Source organism: Hylobates moloch, unplaced genomic scaffold (genome assembly GCF_009828535.3).
Source record: "Hylobates moloch isolate HMO894 unplaced genomic scaffold, HMol_V3 SCAFFOLD_11, whole genome shotgun sequence".
Taxonomy (NCBI): Eukaryota; Metazoa; Chordata; class Mammalia; order Primates; family Hylobatidae; genus Hylobates; species Hylobates moloch.
In genome coordinates, this window is record NW_026652286.1 from 14,172,260 (window position 1) to 14,197,380 (window position 25,121).

The 25,121-nt window shown below is 43.7% G+C and overlaps 1 protein-coding gene across 5 annotated transcripts in view; it reads right to left on the reverse strand.

Annotated features, from left to right (window-relative positions):
• Positions 1-18,553: 18,553 nt before the first annotated feature.
• KIAA1549L (KIAA1549 like) overlaps positions 18,554-25,121 on the reverse strand; it is a 307,083-nt gene continuing 300,515 nt past the window's right edge. For 3 of the 5 annotated variants that reach the window (XM_032166306.2, XM_032166305.2, XM_032166308.2), the window contains one exon: positions 21,050-24,778. In XM_032166306.2, coding sequence (XP_032022197.1) covers positions 24,497-24,778 — 282 coding nt within the window. In that variant the 3' untranslated portion in view covers positions 21,050-24,496. Of the gene's footprint in view, positions 24,779-25,121 lie in introns of all 5 variants that reach the window. The other 2 variants (XM_058446946.1, XM_032166307.2) reach the window with 1 other exon arrangement.

Consider the following 25,121-nt stretch of genomic DNA (forward strand, 5'->3'; position numbering starts at 1 on the left):
AGCTCGGGCTACATTTCCATCTCTGTCCATGTTGGGGAGGGGGTGGCCAGGGTCCTATGGTTGCATCCCCACCAGAACCACTTGGAACTGTGGAACAGCTGCTTCCCAAAAGAAGGACCCTGGCTGCCAAAGATACAGGCCCCCTCATGGGCCTCGTGCAATTGGCACCAGGGCCTGGAAGCCACCAGGAGCCCGGGCAGCTCCCCTCTCATCTCTTTTTCACTGCATCCTCCTGCCTTTTGCAGTCAGCTTCCTTCCAACTTGGCTCCCAGGGAACTCATAAGAGTGGCATCAGGCTCCAAGTACACATGATCGGGAGCAGGCTGCTCTCCCTCTCTCATATTTTCTCTCCAAGAAATGGTAGTTGGAGCTTTGTCGTCCAGTGTGGCAGCACCTCATTCCTTTCCTTCTAAATGTTCAGACAATGCCTTTCTTAGTTTCCCTTAGTTTAGTTTCTATTGCTCATTATCAAAGACGCCCATTGCCAGTCACTCTCTTTACTTAAGCCAGGAGGAATGGCAGGGTGTGGCTAAGTATGCCCAGTTTATTCTTCCCCAAATTATGAATCACAAGTCCCCATCAATCACTGGGCATTGGGCAGGTAAGGAGGCAGGAAGAGGCCAGGACTCCCGTACTGCTCTTGGAAGGAAGCAGAAGGGAAGTGCTCCTCTCCCAACAGCATGGATGTCACTTCCTCCAGGAAGCCTTCCCTGATTCCAATCCCCAGTCTGGGTTATGTGTCCCTTCTCTGAGCTCCCTTTGTACTCTGGGCATCCCCTTTCCTGGGACTTACTACCTGGATTATGATAGCCCATCAGTATGTCTCCCTAGCTCGACTGCCATCTTCTTAAGGGTAAGGCCTGTGTTGTCATCATCGTCATCCTGAGCACAGGGTTTTGCACAAAGTGGACACTCCATGTGCTTAAGGAGCACGTTGCTGGCTGTGGATAGAGGGGAAATGCAGTCTCCATCTTATGGTTTGACTTATGGTGGAAACGTCAATTGCATAAAATGATAAGAAAGGATGATCTAGATGCAATATCCTGGGACTCATCTGGGCCAAGTGCATTTATGACAGGCTCGGGGATGGGGTCAAGATGTACCTTGAGTTCTTTACCAAGATTCAGAGACAGGCCTGAGACAGCCCTTTTTATCTGAGAAGTGGTATATAATTGCTGGATCTGGGGTCAGACTGCCTGGGTTGAAATCCCAGCACACAGCAGCTGTGTGACTTTGGACAAACTGCTTAACCTTTGTGTCTTTGTTTCCTCATTTATAAAATGAGGAGATTATATAGTACCCCCACTTCATAGGTTGCTATAAGGTTGAAGTAAGTTAACATGTATGAAGTACTCAGAACAATGCATAGTCCAAAGCCAGTACTCAATAGATGTTAATTATTCCATCCACTCATTCACAGAGTCAGCCAGGATTATCACTGTCATTTCAGAGTTTACCTGAATCCAGTACAAACATTCTGTAACTCTGAAAACAATGCACATAAACTAAGCCTGCATTCATTTACTCCTTGGTTTACTCATTTATTCATCCAATTGTTCTTTCAAAAAAATAGATTCTTGACTCTCGAAGCCCTTTTTCTCATCTGGAAAAGGTGCACAGCCTGGGGTTGTTGCCAGTTACCTGAGATATGTATGTAAACTGCTCAGCTCATGATGTGACAAACAGCTAATGCTCACCAACATCTTTGCCTTTGGGTTCACTGGGCAATCTGCAACAAGGTTTCTGGTCATTAATACAAAATCTCCCTATTTCTCTTATAGTGGGATCCACCAGGTGGCAGCATGGATTTAGACATGGGATGAAACGGTCTCCCCTTTCTAGTCCTCTCACACCCAGGGCTGACATTTATTAGCCTGTTCATTATAACCTAGGGGAAAATCCAATTTAGAAACCTTTTGGGAAGAGGAGACACTGCAGCCACTGAAGGCTTTCATTGCAAAAATAAACAGGCGCAGCACCTGGCCTTTCCCAGAGGCCTGCAGGTGGCTGTCTGCTGAGAGCCACATCTTACCCAGGGTAAATCTGCTCTTTGTAGAACTGGTTTCAAGATGAAAAGTTCAGTTCACATGAACAAGAGAAGGTGGGCTGAACTCATTGACTCTTATTATGTGTACTGGTCTGCTCGGGCTGCTATAACAAAATGCCACAGACTGGGTGGCTTAAAAAACAGACATTCATTTCTCACTGTTCTGGAAGCTGGGAAGTCCAAGATTAACCTGCTAACTGATTTGGTTCCTGTTGAGGACTCTTTCTGGCTTGGAGAGGGCTACCTTCTTCATGAGTCCTCATATGGCAAAGAGAGAGCTCTGGTGTCTCTTCCTCTTCTTGTAAGGGCACTAATTCCATGATGAAGGCCCCACCCTCATGACCTCATTTAAACATAATTCTCTCTCTAAGGTTTCTGTCTCCACATCCCATCACTTTGGGGGTTAGGGCTTCAATATATGAATTTAGCGGGGGACACAATTCAGTTCATAGCATTATCTACAATGTATTTCTAGTTTTTGTGTACTCTTCTGTTTATCTACCTAGTTCCTATTATTCAGACATATATATCTATATAGACTATTGTCTATCTTTTTATTGTCTGTCGTTATTACTAGCCATTAATGTTTGGATGATCTTAACCAGCACTGTCCAATAGAACTTTCTGAAATGGCAGAAATGTTCTATATCAGTGCCATTTACTATGGTGACCATCAGACACATGTAGCTATTGAGTTTTAACACGTGGCTAGTGCAACTGGGAAAGTGAATTTTAAACTTTATTTCACTTTAGTTATTTAAATTTAAGTTCAAATAGGCACATGGCTATTAGTAACTACCACACTGGACAGCTCAGATCTGAATAGAAGAATATATCTACAGTTTCCCCTCTTAATTGATTAGATTGAGTCTGGGAAGAGGGAATATCTGGGATTTCATGCAGGCTTGGTTTCCAGAGTTAACTGTTGTGGGGGCAGGCAAAATGGCACATCTTTATAAATGAAGAAATAGGCTCAGGGAAATGAAGTCACTGCTGAAGGTGACACAGTGGGTCAATGGCTGAGCCTATTCCCTCCCCGCAAGGCTCCAGCTGGCAGCTTCTTCCTCTGTGCAGTCCTCCAGGAATCCAGGTCCCTTCTTCTCTGTCTTGGAGGTGACTTAGGAAGAGTCACTGGACAATCAGAATAGGCCCACTTGTCCAGTGTGTGGCGTGTGAGTATGTGTGTGTTTGTGTGGGTGTATGCATGCGTGTATATGAGCAGGCTCTCTGCAGAGATTGTGTGACCTGCTACACAGAAATAAGAATGATGTGCAAATATGAATTGTCCACTGCGCCCTCCCCCATCCAGCCCATAATAAGAGTTTATTTTAGGTGCATTTCAGGGACTGATGTCATTTTATAGTCTGTTTAATGCAACCATTCTAATGGGCCCGTTAGAGCACTGGAAAAGGTGTGGTGGTGTCTTGAGCACAGGAGAGTCCAGTAAGGGGGTTAGAAACACGCTTGGAGCTTCTCCCAAGCCCTGCCAGCTAGCAATTGCCAGCTACTGAGGAATCGCCAAGTGCCAGGCCCTGGGCTCAGCACCCTCCATACAGCCTCTCATCAATATTTACCTCCCCACACACGAGGAAAATTGCCCCAGCCCCCATTTTATAGAGGCGTCGAGAGGCATCTAGCTAGGATGTGGCTGAGCCACTCCAAAGCCTGAGGTCTTAAACCCTTGGCTCATTTCTTCAGTGACTGGCTTCAAACTATTATATTTTCCCTGTTGTCCTTTAGCCCACAGCAGCCAGCTGATATGGAGAATGTTTGTGTGGGCAAACGTCATAATTGCCAAGGGTGTGGACTCCAGAGTGGGGATGGGCAAGTTCTCTCCTGATTTCATCACATGCAAATGTGATGAAATCACTTTAACGACACTGTCCCCGTGCGGGTACAGGAGGAGACTTACGGGTTTTCCCCAAATAGAATCTTATTTTCCATGAACTTACCATATGATTCTAGGAGTGAGTTCCATGTCATTTTTTTTTTTTTTTGATAGAGTCTTGCTCCGTGGCCCAGACTACAGTGCAGTGATGCTATCATAGCTCACTGTAGCCTCAAACTCGTGGGGTCAAGTGATCCTCCCTTCTGAGCAGCCAGGACTACAGGCACACACCACCATGCCTGGCTGTTCTAATTTTTTTTTTTTTTTTTTGTAGAGACAGGATCTCACTATGCTGCCCAGGTTGGTCTTGAACTACTGGCCTCAAGTGAATCTCCTGCCTTGGCCTCCCAAAGTGTTGGGATTACAGGTGTGAGCCACCATGGCCAGCTAGAGTACCATGCCACTCTTACAGAGCTGACTGTTCTTGCTGCCAGATCTTTAAATGCACCAAGCCCGGATCTTTTACAGGGTTGCTGGGACCAGGGTATTATACTCCGGGTGAGCTGGTTACTCAGAATGATTCCCAGGCGTGATGAGGCTGTAACCAAAATAGCTTGTGGAAGCTGCACGACAGCTCCAGCTGGTTCCAACTTGTCTCATCATGGCCAGGTGATGAAGGGCTCTTCCTTTCACAGCACCATTCATCTCTCCCTAGGTGTCCTGAGCTCACTGTGCTGGAGGCTGTTGAAAAGGGAGGTTGTCCACAGTGGATGAGTCGGATGAGGCTGAGTAGAGGAGTCACTCCTTCTGGGTGATCAATGGGTGATGCATTGGCTCTGGTGAGAAAATGAGTTCTCCTAGCTACAAGTATTCAAACAGAGGCTCCATAAATAACAGTAATTCATCATACTTGTTGAGTGCCATGCAGTTGTGAATGGTGCAGTCTCTCCTTCCCCTTCTACAGTCACCTCATTGACTGCACATTTTACAGATAAGGCTCAGAGAAGGGACATGAATTGCCCAAAGTAACACAGCTAGAATGTAGTAAAGGCAAGGTTCAAACCTAGGTCTGGATGATGCCAAATCCCAAGATTGGGATCCCTTTAAAGTGTAATAACAGTGGTCATGACATAGATTCAGAGCTACAGTAAGACCTTATCAGGCCCCAAACTGAAAAGATTTTAGTGCCCTCTTACCCTATATGTAATTAAAAATGAAAACAATCCTAAACTATAAAGTGTTAAAAGAGCACAATAAACTTGTAACCCCCCAGCCCCCATCCCAGGGTAACTATAGTGCCTTTTTCTTTTTCTCTATTAAATTGCATTCAAAAGCTCTCCGTCTTTCCCTGATATTCTCCTCTCTCTGCTCCACTTCCTCTCATTTTGACTGTCTGCTTTTCTGAAGCTCTAGTTCTGCTTCATCTCTGACGAGGGGAGTAACCTTGTGTACAGAGGTCATGAGGTTTATCCTGTGATGACTGGAGTGTGAAGGACAGAATCTTCACTAGATTCCCTTTCAACTCAGAGTCTGGGATTCTATCACTTCAAAAACAGCGAGATATATCACTTCATCATGTGGCGATGTCTACTATTCTGAGAATACTGTAAACACTTGTTGAAATCTTTTCCTTATGAGGAATGGAGAAGTATTAAGGGAAAAGACAAACTGGAACACAAATATCTGCTTACACCTTGGAAGGCGAATTACCAGTGAGACAATGTGCTTTATTTCATATGCAAATGTGGCAAGAAAAACCCAACACAATGCCAACTAAGCTACACAGACTAAGGCAGCAAAGAATGGTATCAGTGCAAAGCTATACTTGGTTTGCCTATTTAGATTTGCTCCATAGAGCACTGTATTTGAGAGGATGGATAAAAACCAAAACCCATACATTAATAATCTGGTACATTCTGAATGGCGTTTTATTGATATGAGCAATTCAAAATGAGAGTGCTCAGTGTACTGTGGTTTCATTCATAAAGTACATGGTTCCTGAATTTTCATTTGGATTGCATGTATAGTTCGCAAATTGGTTATTTCTTCTTTACACTTGGGTTCCTGATTTCATTTGGTGGTGACAGCTCTGAAATTTGGGTTTGTAACGCTTGTTGCTTCTTCGCGTTGGCAATTTTCTCTCTTCCCCCTGGGGATACTGTGGACATCTTACTAATTGGTTAAAGATAATTGGGAAGGAAAGCCGTGTCACATAATTGGAAGATGCAACAGTAGAGCCTGTCCTTTTCTAGACTTAAACGCTTCCAGAAAGAAGTGGATGCCAGTTTTCATTTGGCTTTTATGAGGAAGAAATGGCACTGAATGAATGGAGAGCCCTTAATAGGTTGGGCTTTGAGTCTCAAGGATCAATCTTCCTTGACTGTGAGCTTTGTGAGGGGCAGGAGCTGTGTCCCATTCACTGAGTCCCTGTCTCCTGGCACAGTGTCTGCAACACAGCAGGTGCTCAGGAAACGTCTCCTCAACCTATGAAGGGCTGAAGCGATGGCTATGGGGAAGGTTCTATCAGTGCTTCTAGATAGTTCCAGTTAAATGAAAGATTAATGATTAACAGGATAAAAACCAGCTTTTTTTTTTTTAGAAGGAAGACGGCAGATAGAAGGCAGGACTAACTTGCAGCTCCAGCTTGGACAAATAGAGCAGCATGTGGAGACTCGCATCATTAACTTTTGCTCCAGAACTACTGCAGGAATATACCAGGAATGCTGAGCGAATCCATAGACCCTCTGAAGGAAGTGGATTGCTCCTGCAGGACCTGGGAGACAGCCCAAATACTGTGAGTGCCCAAGCTGTGACAGTGGGAAAGGGGAACCATCTGCCCCTGAACACACACCCTCACTGGGGAACCTGAAGGTCTAGATCACAGGAGAAGGACTGAACCTTACCTGGAGCTGAGTTAATTTAGAGAGCTGAGTGAAATACAGGGGTAGAGGAAGCAGCAGGAAAAGCCCTGTGGGCTCTCTGGGTCCCTAAGGAAGCCATTTCTGACTTGTCTCACAGGGGTCCTTGGGGAGGGCTGCCAGAGGAACTGGGAAAAGACTGTGTCCGGAATTTGTGGGTTCTTGGTCTCACTGACTTCAAGAATGAAGCCGCGGACCCTCGCGGTGAGTGTTACAGTTCTAAAGGCGGCGTGTCCAGAGTTTGTTACTTCTGATGTTTGGATGTGTTCGGAGTTTCTTCCATCTGGTGGGTTCGTGGTCTCGCTGGCTCAAGAGTGAAGCTGCAGACCTTCGCAGTGAGTGTTACAGCTCTTAAGGCAGCACGTCTGGAGTTGTTCATTCCTCCTGGTGGGCTCGTGGTCTCGCTGGCTTCAGGAGTGAAGCTGCAGACCTTCACGGTGAGTGTTACAGCTCATAAAAGCAGTGTGGACCCAAAGAGCAAGCAATAGCAAGATTTATTGCAAAGAGCGAAAGAACAAAGCTTCCACAGTGTGGAAGGGGACCCCAGCGGGTTGCCACTGCTGGCTCGGGCAGCCTGCTTTTATTCTCTTATCTGGCCCCACCCACGTCCTGCTGATTGGTAGAGCCGAGTGGTCTGTTCTGACAGGGCGCTGATTGGTGCGTTTACCATCCCTGAGCTAGACATAAAAGTCCTCCACGTCCCCATCAGATCAGTTAGATACAGAGTATCCACACAAAGGTTCTCCAAGGCCCCACTACAGCAGCTAGATACAGAGTGTTGATTGGTGCATTCACGGACCCTGAGCTAGACACAGGGTGCTGATTGGTGTATTTACAATCCCTGAGCTAGATATAAAGGTTCTCCACATCCCCACCAGACTCAGGAGCCCAGCTGGCTTCACCCAGTGGATCCTGCACCAGGGCTGCAGGTGGAGCTGCCTGCCAGTCATGCACCGTGTGCTCGCACTTCTCAGCCCTTGGATGGTCGATGGGACTGGGCGCCATGGAGCAGGGGGTGGCGCTCGTTGGGGAGGCTGGGGCCGCACAGGAGCCCATGGAGGGGGTGGGAGGGTCAGGCATGGTGGGCTGCAGGTCCCGAGCCCTGCCCCGTGGGAAGGCAGCTAAGGCCCGGTGAGAAATCGAGCACAGCGCCGGTGGGCTGGCACTGCTGGGGGACCCAGTACACCCTCCGCAGCCACTGGCCGGCTGCTCTGAGTGAGGGCCCACCAAGCCCACGCCCACCCATGACTCCAACTGGCCTGCAAGCGCCTTGTGCAGCCCCGGTTCCCACTGGTGCCTCTCCCTCCACACCTCCCCGCAAGCCGAGGGAGCCGGCTCCCGCCTTGGCCAGCCCAGAAAGGGGCTCCCACAGTGCAGCAGTGGGCTGAAGTGCTCCTCAAGTGCCACCAAAGTGGGAGCCCAGGCAGAGGAGGTGCCGAGAGTGAGCGAGGGCTGTGAGGACTGCCAGCATGCTGTCACCTCTCAAGACCACAGAGAGAAGGAAACCTCCAGGTGAACTCTGTAACAATTCCAACCAAACACGAGGTCTCCTGGCCAGAACTCGAAAGAGGGCGTGAATCTGGTGTGTAGACTCCACAGGTGGGGAGGCATGAAAGCCCTTCTTGTTTTCTCAGCTGGGAGGCTGGTAGCCTGGAGCAAGTTCTCAGCCTTGCTCATCCACTGCCTGGAAACAAATTTGGTGCCGTTGGGGGAGTGCACAGTGGGAGTGAGACTGGCCTTTTGGGTTGCGTAGGAGCTAGGTGAGGCCTGTAACTGCTGGCTTTCTCCCACTTCCCTGACAACCTGCCTGACACAGCAGAGGGAGCCATAATCCTCCTGGGAGCATAACTCCATTGACAGGGGAACCACACCTCCATCCCCCACAGGAGTGGCAGCAAGCCCCACCCAAGGAGAGTCTGAGCTCAGACATGCCTAGCCCTGCCCTCACCTGATGGTCCTTCCCTACCCACCCTGGTAGCTGAAGAGAAAGGGTATATTCTTTTAGGAGTTCTAGGGCCCTGCCCACTGCTTGATCCTCCCTCTACTACCACAAGAGAGCTGATGCTCTCTTGAAAATGCCACTTCCTGGGAGGAGGCCAACCAGCACAAAACTAGTGCATTAAACCACCAAAGCTAAGAACCCTCACAGAGTCCATTTCACCCCCTCTGCCACCTCCACTGGAACAAGTGCTGGTTCCACAATGGAGAGACCTGAAGATGGTTCACATCACAGGATTCTGTGCAAACACCCTCCATTACCAGCCCAGGGCCTGGTAGTCCTGCTGGATGGCTAGATACTGAAAAGAAATAATCACTACAGTTCAGCTCTCAGGAAGCCACATCTCTAGGAAAAGGGGGAGAGTACCACATCAAGGGAACACCCCATGGGACAAAAGAATCTGCATGGCAGCCTTGAGCCCCAGATCTTCCCTCTGACATAGCTTACCCAAATGAGAAGGAACCCGGAAAAAAATACTGATAACATGACAAAACAAGGTTCTTTAACACCCCCAAAAAGTCACACTAGCTCACCTGCAATGGATCCAAATCAAGAAGAAATCCCTGATTTACCTAAAAAAGAATTTAGAAGGTTGATTATTAAACTAATCAAGGAGGCACCAGAGAAAGGTGAAGTCCAATTTAAGGAAATAAAAAAAAATGATACAAGATATGAGGGAAGAAATCTTCAGTGAAATAGCATAAATAAAAAACAATCACAACTTCAAGAAATAAAGGAGACACTTAGAGAAATGCAAAATGTACCAGAAAATCTCAGCAATAGAATCGAACAGGCAGCAGAAAGAACTTCACACTTGAAGACAAGGTTTTTGATTTAACCCAATCCAACAAAGACAAAAGAATTTTTAAAACATGAACAAAGCCTCCAAGAAGTTGGGGATTATGTTAAATGACCAAACCTAGGACTAATTGGCATTCCTAAGGAAGAAAGAGAAATCTAAAAGTTTGGAAAACATATTTGGGGGAATAATCGAGGAAAACTTCCCCAGCCTTGCTTAGAGACCTAGACATCCACATACAAGAAGCTCAAGGAACACCTGGGAAATTTACTGCAAAGATCATCACCTAGGCACATTGTCATCAGGTTATCTAAAGTCAAGATAATGGAAAGAATCTTAAGAGCTGTGAGGCAAAAGCACCAGGTAACCTATAAGGAAAACCTATCAGATTAACAGCAGATTTGTCAGCAGAAACCCTACAAGCTAGAAGGGATTGGGGCCCTATCTTCAGCCTCTGTAGATAGCCAAAAATTTTGTATGCAGTGAAACTAAGCTTCATAAATGAAGGAAAAATAGTCTTTTTCAGACAAACAAATGCTAAGAGAATTTGCCACTACCAAACCACCACTACAAGAACTACTAAAAGGAGCTCTAAATCTTGAAACACATCCCAGAAACACATCAAAACAGAACCTCTTTAAAGCATAAATCTCACAGGACCTATAAAAATTTTTTTTAAAAACCCAAGGTATACAGGCAACAAATAGCAGGATGAATGGAATAGTACCTCACATTTCAATATTAACATTGAATGCAAATGGCCTAAATCCACTTAGAAGATACAGAATCGCAGAATGGACAAGAATTTGCCAGCCAAGTATCTGCTACCTTCAAGAGACTCACCTGACACATAAAAACTCACATAAACTTAAGGTAGAGGTGGAAAAAGACATTCCATACAAATGGACACCAAAAGCGAGCAGGAGTAGCTATTCTTACATCAGACAAAACAAACTTTAAAGCAACAGCAGTTTAAAAAGACAAAGCAGGATATTATATAACGATAAAAGGCTTTGTCCAACAGGAAAATATCACAATCCTAAATACATATGCACCTAACACTGGAGCTCCCAAATTTATAAAACAATTACTACTGGACCTAAGAAATGAGGTAGACAGCAACACAATAATACTGGGGGACTTCAATACTCCACTGACAGCACTAGACAGGTCTTCAAGACAGAACATCAACAAAGAAACAATAGATTTAAACTATACCCTGGAACAAATGGACTTGACAAATATTTAAGAACATTTTACCCAACAACTGCAGAATATACATTCTATTCATCAGTGCATGGAATGTTCTCCAAGATAGACCACATGATAGGTCACAAAACAAGTCTCAATAAATTTAAGAAAACTGAAATTACATCAAGTACTCTCTCAGACCACAGTGGAATAAAATTGGAAATCAACTCCAGATGGAATCCTTAAAACCATATATACATGGAAATTAAATAACCTGCTCTTGAATGATTGTTGGGTCAACAATGAAATCAAGATGGAAATTAAAAAATTATTTGAACTGAACAATAACAGTGACACAACCTATCAAAACTTTTGAGACACAGCAAAAGTGGTGCTAAGAGGAAACTTCATAGCATTAAATGCCTACATCAAAAAGTCTGAAAGAGCACAAACAGACAATCTAAGGTCACACCTCATGGAACTGGAGAAACAAGAACAATCCAAACCCAAACCCAGCAGAGGAAAAGAAATAACAAAGATCAGAGCAGAACTAAATGAACTGAAACAAGAAAAACAATGCAAAAGATAAATGAAACAAAAAGCTGGTTCTTTGAAAAGATAAATAAAATTGATAGACCAATAGCAAGATTAACCAAGAAGAGAGAAGACCCAAATAAGCTCAATTAGAAACAAAATGGGAGATATTACAACCAACACCACAGAAATACAAAAGATCATTCAAGGCTACTATGAACACCTTTATGAACATAAACCATGAAACCTAGAGGAGATGCATAAATTCCTGGAAAGATGCAATTCTCTTAGCTTAAATCAGGAAGAATTAGAAACCCTGAAGAGACCCATAACAAACAGTGAAAATGAAATGAAACGGTAATTAAAAAAAATACCAACAGAAAAAGTGCAGGACCAGATGGATTCACAGCTGAAACCAGACTTTCAAAGAAGAATTGGTACCCATCCTATTGACACTATTCCATAAGATAGAGAAAGAGGGAATCCTCCCTAAATCATTCTATGAAGCTAGTATCACCCTAACACCAAAACTGGGAAAGGACATAACAAAAAAAGAAAATTACAGACCAATATTCCTGTTGAACATAGATGCAAAAATCCCCACCAAAATACTAGCTAACCAAATTCAACAGCATATCAAAAAGGATAATACACCATTATCAAGCAGGTTTCATACTAGGGATGTAGGGATAGTTTAACATATGCAAGTCAATAAATATGATACACTACTTAAACAGAATTAAAAACAAAAATCACATGATCATCTCAATAGACGCAGAAAAAGCATTTGACAAAATCCAGCATCGCTTTTATAATTACAACTCTCAGCAAAATCGGGAAACAAGGGACATACCTCAATGTAATAAAAGCCATCTATCATAAACCCACAGCCAACATAATACTGAACTGGGAAGAGTTGAAAGCATTCCCTCTGAGAACTGGAACAAGACAAGGACGCCCACTCTCACCACTTCTATTCAACGTAGTACTGGAAGTCCTAGCCAGAGCAATCAGGCAAGAGAAAAAAATAAAGGGCATCCAAATCACTAAAGAGGAAGTCAAACTGTTGCTGTTTGCTGATGGTATGACTGTATACCTAGAAAACTCTAAAGACTCCTCCAAAAAAGCTCCTAGAACTGATTAATGAATTCAGCAGTTTCAGGATACAAACTTAATGTACACAAGTCAGTAGCTCTGCTATAAACCAACAGTGATCAAGCTACGAATCAAATGAAGAACTCAACCTTTTTTTTTTTTACAACAAGCTTTTCTTTTTACAAATAAAATACTTAGGAATATATCTAACCAAGGAGGTGAAAGACCTCTACAAGGACAACTACAAAACACTGCTGAAAGAAATCACAGACACAAAACAAATGGAAACACATGTCATGCTCATGGATGGGTAGAATTAATATTGTGAAAATAATCATATTGCCAAAAGCAATCTATAAATTCATGCATTTCCCATCAAAATACCATCATCATTCTTCACAGAACTAGAAAAAACAGTCCTAAAATTCACATGGAACTAAAAAGAGTCTGCCTAGCCAAAGCAAGACTAAGCACAAAGTAGGGAAAGGACACCCTATTCAACAAATGGTGCTGGGATAATTGGCAAGCCAAATGTAGGAGAATGAAACTAGATCCTCATCTCTCACCTTGTACAAAAGTCAACTCCAGATGGATCAAGGACTTAAATCTAAGACCTAAAACTATAAAAATTCTAGACGATAACATTGGAAAAACCCTTCTAGACATTGGCTTAGGCAAAGGTTTCATGACCAAGAACCCAAAAGCAAATGCAACAAAAACAAAGATACATACTTGGGACTTAATTAAACTAAAGAGCTTTGGCATGGTAAAAGGAACAGTCAGCAGAGTAAACAGACAACTCACAGAGTGGGGGAAAATCTTCACAATCTATACACCTGACAAAGGAGTAATATCCAGAATCTACAAGGAACTCTAACAAATTAGCAAGAAATAAACAATCCCATCAAAAAGTGGGCTAAGAACATGAATAGACAATTCTCAAAAGAAGATACACAAATGGCCACCAAACATATGAAAAAATGCTCAACATAACTAATGATCACAGAAATGCAAATCAAAACCACAATGTGATACCACCTTACTCCCTCAAGAATGACCTCTATCAAAAAAAAAAAAAAAAAAATAGATGTTGGCATGGATGTGCTGACAAGGGAACACTTCTACACTGCTGGTAGGAATGTAAACTCGTACAACCACTATGGAAAACAGTCTGGAGATTCTTTAAAGACCTAAAAGCAAAACTACCATTCGATCCACTATTGGGTATCTACCCAGAGGAAAAGAAGTCATTATACAAAAAAGATAATTGCACCACATGTTTATAGCAGCACAATTTGTAATTACAAAAATATGGAACTAGCCCAAATGCCCATCAATCGATGAGTGGATAAAGAAATTGTGGTATATATGTACAATGGAATACTACTCAGCCATAAAAAGCAATGAATTAATGGCATTTGCAGCAAAGAAGATGGGATTGGAGACTATTATTCTAAGTGAAGTAGCTCAGGAATGAAAAACCAAACATTGTATGTTCTCACTCATAAGTGGGAGCTAAGCTATGAGAATGCAAAGGCATAAGGATGATACAATAGACTTCAGGGACTCATGAGGAAAGAGTGGGAAGGGGGTGAGGGATAAAAGGCTACAAATTGGGTTCAGTGTATACTGCTGGGATGATAGGTGCACCAAAATCTCACAAACCACTAAAGAACTTATGTAACCAAATACCACCTGTTCCCCAAAAACCTATGGAAATAATAAAAAGCAGGATAAAACCGTACCCAGATATGCATGCCCGCTTCTCCAAGGCTAATGCCTTCTCAGTTGTGGCATCTGGTTTTTGGTCTCAGCCTTTGGTTCTCTTTTACCCGGACCCATTCTAAAAGAGTTGGTCATTGTGGCACACAAAGTGTGTTCAGGACCAACTAGTTTTAGGGATAAAATCTCACAGAGAAGCAAACTTCTAGTTCCCGAAGCCCCTGAACATTAATACATGAAGCAACTTGGGCAATCTGGCCCTTTGTTTTCCTAGTTGTAAGACTGTCCAGAACCTCTCTTGATGCTGCTAAAACTTGACCTAAAAAATGGACATCCCAAGGGGCATGCAATCAGCCCCTGGCTTTGTCTCCCAATCCCAGCAGAGTAGGATAAACCATGAGAAATCCAGTGCAACATCCAGCCTATTGGTAGATCCTGTGCCCCAAATCCAGCTGTTCTCAAAGGTTCCCTAGGCAAGGCATCTGGTGGTTGCCTGATTTTTCTTTTTTTTTTTTATTATTACACTTTAGGTTTTAGGGTACATGTGCACAATATGCAGGTTTGTTACGTATGTATCCATGTGCCATGTTGGTTTGCTGCACCCATTAACTCGTCATTTAGCATTAGGTATATCTCCTAATGCTGTCCCTCCCCCTCCCCCCACCCCACAATAGTCCCCGGAGTGTGATGTTCCCCTTCCTGTGTCCATGAGTTCTCATTGTTCAATTCCCACCTATGAGTGAGAACATGCGGTTGTTTGGTTTTTTGTCCTTGCGATAGTTTACTGAGAATCATGTTTTCCAGTTTCATCCATGTCCCTACAAAGGACATGAACTCATCATTTTTTATGGCTGCATAGTATTCCATGGTGTATATGTGCCACATTTTCTTAATCCAGTCTATCGTTGTTGGACATTTGGGTTGGTTCCAAGTCTTTGCTATTGTGAATAGTGCCGCGATAAACATATGTGTGCATGTGTCTTTATAGCAGCATGACTTATAGTCCTTTGGGTATATACCCAGTAATGGGATGGCTGGGTCAAATGGTATTTCTAGTTCTAGATCCCTGAGGAATCGCCACACTGACTTCCACAATGGTTGAACTAGTTTACAGTCCCACCAACCAGTGTAAAAGTGTTCCTATTTCTCCACATCCTCTCCAGCACCTGTTGTTTCCTGACTTTTTAATGATGGCCATTCTAACTGGTGTGAGATGGTATCTCACTGTGGTTTTGATTTGCATTTCTCTGATGGCCAGTGATGATGAGCATTTTTTATGTGTCTGTTGGCTGCATAAATGTCTTCTTTTGAGAAGTGTCTGTTCATGTCCTTTGCCCACTTGTTGATGGGGTTGTTTTTTTCTTGTAAATTTGTTTGAGTTCACTGTAGATTCTGGATATTAGCCCTTTGTCAGATGAGTAGGTTGCAAAAATTTTCTCCCATTCTGTAGGTTGCCTGTTCACTCTGATGGTAGTTTCTTTTGCTGTGCAGAAGCTCTTTAGTTTAATGAGATCCCATTTTCAATTTTGGCTTTTGTTGCCATTGCTTTTGGTGTTTTAGACGTGAAGTCCTTGCCCACGCCTATGTCCTGAATGGTATTGCCTAGGTTTTCTTGTAGGATTTTAATGGTTTTAGGTCTAACATGTAAGTCTTTAATCCATCTTGAATTAATTTTTGTATAAGGTGTAAGGAAGGGATCCAGTTTCAGCTTTCTACATATGGCTAGCCAGTTTTCCCAGCACCATTTATTAAATAGGGAATCCTTTCCCCATTGCTTGTTTTTGTCAGGTTTGTCAAAGATCAGATAGTTGTAGATATGCGGCATTATTTCTGAGGGCTCTGTTCTGTTCCATTGATCTATGTCACTGTTGTGGTACCAGTACCATGCTGTTTTGGTTACTGTAGCCTTGTAGTATAGTTTGAAGTCAGGTAGCGTGATGCCTCCAGCTTTGTTCTTTTGGCTTAGGATTGACTTGGCGATGCGGGCTCTTTTTTGGTTCCATATGAACTTTAAAGTAGTTTTTTCCAATTCTGTGAAGAAAGTCATTGGTAGCTTGATGGGGATGGCATTGAATCTATAAATTACCTTGGGCAGTATGGCCATTTTCATGATATTGATTCTTCCAACCCATGAGCATGGAATGTTCTTCCATTTGTTTGTATGGTTGCCTGATTTTTCATTAGATTGTGTTGACATCATGGGGATACAGCCTCAAGGGGTGTGGCTTTCATAGGCCCTGTAGGTCTCTCAAAGGCCTCTCCCACCAGGACTGAGGAGCTGAGTGATGAAGTGGGCACCAAAGGGAAAAGCAAGCTCTCATATATGTTGAGTGAAGGCTCATCAGAGTCCAGGGGCTTGGAGGACAGGTTGGTGGTGAATCTGTTATGCTAATGAGACTTTATTTCAATTCCAATGAGTCCCATGACCTCTCCCCAAATGTGAATTTGTGCATGTGCAAATATTAACACTGAAATGTTAAAAATGAAGTGCCGAACTGTGCAAGCCAGTGTTGATCATAACCATACCTCCAAGTGGTTACAGAGAGACTCAAAGCAATTGTTTCTTACTTAGTCTGTTCAGGCTGCTGTAACAAAATACCATAAACTGGATGGTAACTTATTTCTCACAGTTCTAATCTGGGAACTCCAAATTCAAGGTACCAGCAGATTTGGTGTCTGTGAGGACCCGCTTCCTGGTTCACAGATGGCAGAAGAGATGAGGGGTCTCTTTGGGGCCTTTATTACATATAACAGCACTAATCTCATTAATGAAGGTTCATGACCTAATCACCTCCCAAAGGCCCCAGATACCTTCACATTGGGGATTAGGTTTTAAGACATGAACTGGGGAGTGGGGGTGACACAAACATGCAGTCTGTAGCACCTACTACTCATCCGTGTACATTTTACCAGTGGTTGACCCTCAACGATGTTTCCATTACTTGGTTCCACACTCCTTCGTAGGCACATTCTTTCTGGTTTCTAGTGGCCAGCAGAGCTCATGAGTTGGATGCATGACATTTACTTGGAAGTCTACAGAATGTCCTTTGGAAGAAGTATGTTCTCCTATTTATGATGGAGACTCAGCAAGGCAAAGCTGGGTTTGCAATATGCCTTTTCCAGCTTCCTGTGCCTGTGTCTGCCTCCTACTCCTGGTACTGACGTAGGCACCACCATTTCCTTTTACTTGATTATTTCATTTGCCTTGAAAGCCAAGAGCAACCAGGGTCCAGGAGGAAGGAAAAAAAATGGAAGAGCAGGGAACCCATCAGTTCTTGGACCTACTTGTACTATTCTCTGCAATGGCCTTCACCCCATGGTGAGCCTCACAAAAAGCATTTTATAAGGGGCTCCAAGTTTATTTCTCACTGTAGCAAGATAGTGGCTTTGGAAATGTCTTTTGTGCATATTTGAGCCCTCTTTACAGAGAAGCAGAGAGTGGAGTAAAAAAATTGCTCCTCTAGTCTCTTAAGTACTTTCTAAGTACATGCAGAGAACTGGGGCAAATTAGGCTTCCGTGAGAAGCAGCGCCATCTTGCTGCCCAAGCTCAATGGATCCATAAAAGTCCCAGGGTTGTGACTGACCACCAGGGCACAGGGATGCCTCAGAAATTCGTTGGTTTGTCTGTTTTCATTACAAGAGACAGGCTTTCTTACCTTTGAAATCTCCTTGGCCTCAAGGCCACTTCTTACTCAATATTCTGCCTTCTAAGAACTTTGCTTTGAATATGGTCCATGATGGCCTCTCTGAGATTTGACCACCCAATTTCAACATCTACTGATAACAGACTCTGTCTCTTGGTGTTTCCTAGAGAGAGAATCCAGTTGGCCTAGCCCATGTGCTGAGCCACATTTTTGTGGCTGGTCTGCCTGTGAGCTTGTGGCTCCTGGGTCGATGTCTCTCCTGTCCAATAGGCAGAAGCCAGAGGGCAGAGCAGGCGGCACCACATATGTTCTCTGGATAGGGCTGAACATAAGGCAGGCATCAGGACTGCTGGGACTCACATAGGGTAGAACAGATGGGTGGTCTGGGGAGCTGATGTCCCATACCACTGTCATTCTTGGACTCCTTGGGAGCCACTGACCTGGATGAGACTTCCTTATGCTCTGAGAAGGGCACCTAAGCGGACATTGGCTTCTTCTCCCTTGGGTCCCGTTGGCCCCAGGAATACATCTTTCTTTAGCTGCTAAGTCATGGGTAGGCTGAAACTGCTTCTCTGAGGCCTGTGGATGGCCAGGGGTGAGCATTTTTTTGGCCCATGAGCTCATCACCCAAGCTGGGATGGCTCCTGAGACCACACTGGGTCCTCCAGGACTGGAATGGCTCTTTAGCAACTCCCAACAGGCACTGTTTTGTGACTGGCTTGTGAAAGGGATTCCATCTCACCATCTGCAGGAGGTAGAATGACAAACAGGCAGGTTTTGGGGTATGAAAGCCTTTGTCATTTTATTTTACAATAAAAAATTCTAACAGCATATGAACACTCTGTTCCCGGCAGAGGCTAAGGACGTACAAAGTTCATTAGAAAGCAAAGCATTAAAATAACAACAGCTACATTCAAAGCTTCTGCTCAGTACTTTGCCCAATGTGTCTAATATGGTTTTAAAGACTCACTGGTCGGGGTTTTCACCCAGAGTTAAAGCACATGTACAAGTACTTACATATCCTCATCATAGACAACAATGACAATAACAGCAACTCCAGATGAGGCTAGATCTTGTGGGCAATTTCAAATTTAGGAATTTATTTTTCCTTGGCAAAACATTGTGTCATGGAACATGTGACTGTATAAATTAATTCAGCAGATACGAGGAGCTAAAATATTTTCCTGGATAAAACTGAATTACAAAATAATTTAGTAAGAATGCCTTCAAGTGCTTGTCAAACATTTTCAGATACATTATGCATGTGCTCCTCAAAATCACCATGGGAAGTACAGAGGGTCTTATACCCATTTGACAGATGAGGAATCAGAGACCAGTTTAAAGTGAGTTGATCAAGGTCTAGGATATTTATACCTTTTTCACAATTTCCAGTCCATTCAGATGCCTCTGATTCTGTTTGATACAAATCTTTTCTCTACTCAGTTTGTGTGTGAGATGGGGGCATGTTTAAACATAAGGAAGAAATGAGGAGAAATAAGATGAGGCCACAGTAATTTATGTAAAATATGTTGATGGCCTCTATCCATAATTTGCAAAAGTCTGACCAAGGTCAGAGAATGAAAATGATCAATTTTTAGATTTCATTTATAATGGCTCTCATTGAAGTATGGTTTGACCAATGGAGACAGATTCTGCCATATCACAAACTTCCCATTTTTTTTTTTAACCTGCAGAATCAGAGCAACTGCATATCTTCTCAAGTAATGTGTTTGTGGCACAATTATATTTCCTAAATATTCCTTTTCAGAAACACCTTACATTTTAGCATTTACCATAGGCTAGGATTCTGTAACAGTTCACCTAAGAAATCAAGAGGCCTTTCAATTCTCAGGACACTAAGTTATTATATTCAGAAGGTCAAAGCCAAAATAATGTAAGTTTCACTTGAAACCAATTTTGTTTCAAAAGACTCTGTTGAGGGGCTCATTGGTTTTCTCATCCATGCAAGTGTGTGGCCCTGAGCCACATTAATAGCACCTGAGCTAAGATCATGCAATTCAATTTACAAGTATTTATTGTCTGCTGAGCAAGACATTGTGCTAACTGGGCCTTGTTCAGAAATCGCTTCTTAGACCCAGCGGCTGTATCAATAACTGGTGGTGGGGTGAGAAGTGGCTGGGGCAGCTCTGGCCAGTCTAGCAGAGTTTCAAGTGTGTGCACCCTCACCTGATGTGCAAGTGAAGATGCCCCTTTTCTCTCTGTGGTGGTATCCAGGGGACTGCTCTCCGAGTGCTGGCTGCTGCGTGGCATGGCATCCCAGGAGTACTAGTCAGTTCCAGTGTGTAGTAGGTTCTTTGTGAAGGTCTTGCCCACTCATGCTCCTTCTTCTGGGTACCAGCCCCCAATAAAAGTCCCTGCTGAAAGGGTCAGTCCATGGGGCCATGCTTAAATGACACGGCCCTGCCTCCTTGGTAACAGCTGATTGGACAGGCACCTGACCCCAGGGTGGCTCACCCATAGGCAGATGAACTAAACCAATCAATCAGATCCTCAAAAATTTGCCTTAGGGGTCACAGAGATGCTAGTCAGAGAGTGGTGGATACTGAAAAGGAAAGGTTGTGTGGAGTGAGTTCTGAGGGGGTGGATTTTTCAGCTACATATGCACTAATGAGAAAGCTGGTTGGCCAGGAGAAGCAAGAGAACCAGGTAGATAGGCAGAGGGAAACAGAGAAGAAAGTCCATGAGGACAGAGAACATGAGAGCAAGGGCAAAGGTAGCTGGCTCCATCCCTTTCCTGTAGGGAAGCTGTGTTCTGTGTTTGTGAAATGTCCCTCTATTCTTTCGGCCAACGCCTGCACTTGACCAAGTGTGAAAGGGTTTCTAGTCCTTGCAAAGCTCCTTGCCTGGAACACCTTCGAGGTTGGACTAAATGGCAGAATTTAATTTCCAACACTTAGACCCCAGTCAGTCCCTACTCCAAGCTAAATGACGCTCTTTCCTTAAGAGTATTTGGATGTAGTTTGTAAATAAAATCCAAATTATTTTCTGGTGTGTGATAGGAGGAATTTAGGATTAAGTACAAATCCTGTTTTCAAACTTTTAAGACAATATCTGTTATATTATTCATTAAATGTTGAGCACCTGTGTGCTATGTAGAAAAAAAGGAAACTCGTTTATATGTCATCAATGTTTAAATCTTTTGATCCATTTCTCTAATTTCTGCCTGTTAGAAAAAGCATCGCTATTAGTTAAATTCCTCACCTCTTCCATTCTACATTCTCTCTCCGAAGTTGTGTGTGTGTGTGTGTGTGTGTGTGTGTGTGTGTGTGTGTTTTAATCACAGATCTATTTCCTTTCTTCCATCAAGATTACTCGGACATTACATGTCCTTCTGTTGAGTTCTTAAATTAACAAACTCACAATAAAACTTCTCCCGGGACTAGGGAATTGATTCTTACATAATCTACCCTGAAAGAGGAAACTCCTTGCTCTGTAGGTAACAGCTGCCATCTTATTATGCACAAGCCTCAGATCATAGGTCTCAAGCCACACAATGGACCTTTACTGCACCTCCCCTGATGCAGAGCATGGACTCTGCTGCCTCACAGTGACACAAAGTCAAGGGCCTCCCTGCCTGCCTGTTGGGATCCTTGGTGCTGAGACAGGAATGCACCCCCACAGTCTAGAACAGCAGTTGAGGTCTCCGTTTCCTTGATGGTACTCTCTCTGGAAAAAGCCAAAATGCATTTCTTTTTCATGAATGCAGAAAACTCTTATCAAAACCAGCACTGAAAACTATTTATTATGCCACAAATGCATCATCCTCTATACACTGTATCTGAAGTTCGTTATATACTCAATCATCTTTTTTCTTGGCAAGAACATTATGGAGTTCTTCATGTGACCTTTATCTTGTTTTTAAACCTCTAGGCACAGTTAAAGAAATGTGTTACTGACAAGCCTGCAGGCCACATGGTGAGATGGAAAGCAAGCAGGTTCGTGAACCAGGAGGTTGGGACTGAATCACTGGGCTGGTCACTCCACTTCTTGGTACTTCTGCTTCCTCCTCCAAGGTCAACCAAGGTCCTTTGTGGCTTCTGCGACTATCTAGAGGGTTCTGATGAACAGGGTGTTTGTTTATTGCTGCCTCCTCGGGCTCTCTGGGAACCCTATTTCAATTCTTTGAGGCACATTTGACCATCTCTTAGAGTCATCTGTCCAGGTATCTATCTGTCACCTCTATAAGGTTAGGAGATTCTTCAGGGAAGGGACCACATCTCAGTCACAGAAAATCTGACCAGGGTGGCTTTGTCTCCCCATGAGTGGGAAAACATGAACAGACTGATTTCTTTCCACCTTAAGGTTTTCCTCTCTCTCTCTATTAATACTATTCTTGAACCCATGGTGTCTAGTTTAAGACAGTATCTGATTTAGCATGCTATCTTTTTAGTCGTCTCAGTTGACTCACTATTTCCTGGGACTCTGTAAAGACCACAGTGATTTGTGACTCCATCCTCTTAGCGCTCTGGAGCCATAGCTCTGCAAACTGTAGACTCAGTCTCTGTAAGTCATTGAAACATCCAAATTCCAGACACTGTCTTCTGAAACATTTACATATATTTCAATTACAGTAAGGTCTTGAAACGTCATTTTCACATACAGTATTTCCAGGCATTTACCAAGTAGACAAAGTACTGGTTGATATCATTGCACTAATGAAATATTATTATTGATAAAGCAGGACAATGTAGCTGATTTTATCAGACTCATACCATTTGCATGAAAAGGCTGAGTTTCTTTGGCTCTTTGTTCATTCAAGTGCATTGAATGCCTATGTGGATAGACGTAGGCATTGTGTTAACCTGTCAATAAAATCTCGCACTGTCCACAGTGTTTTGCAAACTGATTTAGGTTTTGGACTACAATGACTGGCCATTGATAGAAATATACCATATATACACACGGGAATTACAAAAATACATTTTATTTATAGCTGATTTCCTTTTTAAGTAACAAAACACTAATACTATGAAAGATCAACCAGCATACTAAAAGGACACTACCTATTATCATCCGAACAAGAGACTTGTTTGAAGGTTCCATGACACATCATCTCTGAACATTCCAGAAAGGGCAATTTGCCATTGGAAAATATAAACAACTTCTTTGTAAAGTCTGTGCATTGACAGTTTGAACCTCCCCTTCTTATCAGTTCCATTTCTAGTCTTCTCTCAACTTTTAAATTTCTACCATCTCCTTTCAGTAAAGACCAAAGAAACTCGTTGAGGACAATGGAAAGATGGGCTCAGAAGAAAATGGATACAGCTGAAGCTAGATGGGTCATGGGTGAAAGCAGGACAGGATCTCATTCTCCAACAGATACCAGGTAAGCCCCCAACACTGCACAGGCTGTCACACTTGGCGAGGGAACCAGAGTCCCCAATCTACCTGCTACACAAAGTCAGTAGCTGTTTTGCTTGCATTGATGGGTAGGCAGTGGCTGGTGCCTCAGTGCTGTGAGGCGATGTCCTCTACCCACAGCTCTGGAAGCCAACTCGCCATGCCAGGGAGGACGACCTGCAACATCATGGTCACAAAGTGGCCACCCTACCATTTCAGCAAATGTCTTCCTATATCCATTAACTCGGGGGCACTGGCTAACTCCATACGTTTTTTAAAAGGTTATTTACGTTTAAATGAAATTCAACAGCTTTTCTACATTCAGAAGCTTCTATAAACAGAGGCTGCGGCCTGGGAAGGCTGTGGTTCTACCACTCCTGTTTCTAACAGGAATCAAGTACCATTTCCTTTTGTACCACTCAGCAGCACACACTGGACATCATTGTTGAAGAGACAGAGATTTTCTTGTAAAAGTTGATGTATCTATTATCCCAAGAAAAAGAGAAGCTCCATTCTCAGGCCACCTTCAAAGCAGGGCAAAGAAAATCCTTCACAGATAACTGCATTTCTTTTGTAGGATCCTAAAAGCTCTTAGCACCGATTCTCTTTCAGTTAGATCCTAACTCGCAGGGGACTTTTAGTTCCAAAACGGCAACACCTTTTGAAAAATCTGTCAACACAAGTCCACCATTCCCTCTCATCTTCTCTCTTTCTTGGCCTTTGTTTAATTGAGGAGGGAAACAAAGAATCAGGTCTATTTATAGGCACAGCCATTGGTACTGCCTTTCATCCAGTTCATTTGACTTTGAATATGAACCTAAAAAAAGGGGCTCAGGTTTCTTGGCTGGAGTCAGTGTCTCCCTTACAAACTGATTTTAATGCGCACGGTCATGGTCGAATGAGAATACAGTCTGGTGCTTAATCCACACTCCTGCATTGCCTTTAACACAGAAACAGAGTTAACATGCAGAGGTCACCGAAGATAAGAGCTACACTCTCCCGTTTCCGGTGATTTATTAAAATGTGGCATTGGATAGGAATCTGTAGATTAGCTAGTGCCTCTCGTGACTAAGCTTCCATAGGGAATATGCCCACAGTTCAAACATTTGACACGAGAGAATATCAAACATAAGGCCCCAAGCAGGGACTTCCTGACCCACAATCAGTTGGATGAGCCAAGAATCCAGTCGTTCAAGAGTTTCCTGTTCCCAGAAGCCCCCTAGTTCACCTTTTCAGAAATGGAGGGTGAGAAAGACTCACCCATTGCTATGTCTCAAAGTCCTAACACGTAGGCATGGGAAGCCCAAAGGCTGTGTCCTCAGAGTTCGGAAGTCCAGAGTCCCACGGGGCTAAGGCGTTAGACCTGGAACTCAAACATGTCTGTCTGTTTTTTGGCCAGCTTGGCCACCTCCTCCCGGATGGCCTTCACGAGGGCCGCAGTGGAGATGTTGGTCAGGGGAGCGTCAGACGGGTCGTTTTCTGCCAGGCTCTGCTGCGAGGCCGCTGCGGAGGGCGCCGGGGCCTGCTCCAGGCTGGGGTGCAGGTTGGATGGCTGGCTGTACTGGCGAGGAAGCCTGGAGGGAGAGCTCTGTGGGTACCGTGATCGGGGGTAGGCCTCGATGTACCCTGGGAGGGGCACCTGCAGAGGGCGTGGGGAGAGAAGGACAGGGCCTGGCATGAGGAAGGAGCTCAAGTCACAGGACACACTTGACACTGGAAGCAGGAGGGGGCTGAGGACATGGAAGAGAACTTAGAAGAAAATGGAAGCCACATACCATTGTATAGATACAAAACTCAGAGTCAGTTTGTTTAGAAAATAGGTAATTTCGGTGGCTCACGCCTGTAATCCCAGCACTTTGGAAGTCTGAGTTGGACGGATCATGAGGTCAGGAGATCGAGACCATCCTGGCTAAAATGGTGAAACCCCTAATCTACTAAAAATACAAAAAAAATTAACCAGGCATGGTGGCATGCTCCTGTAG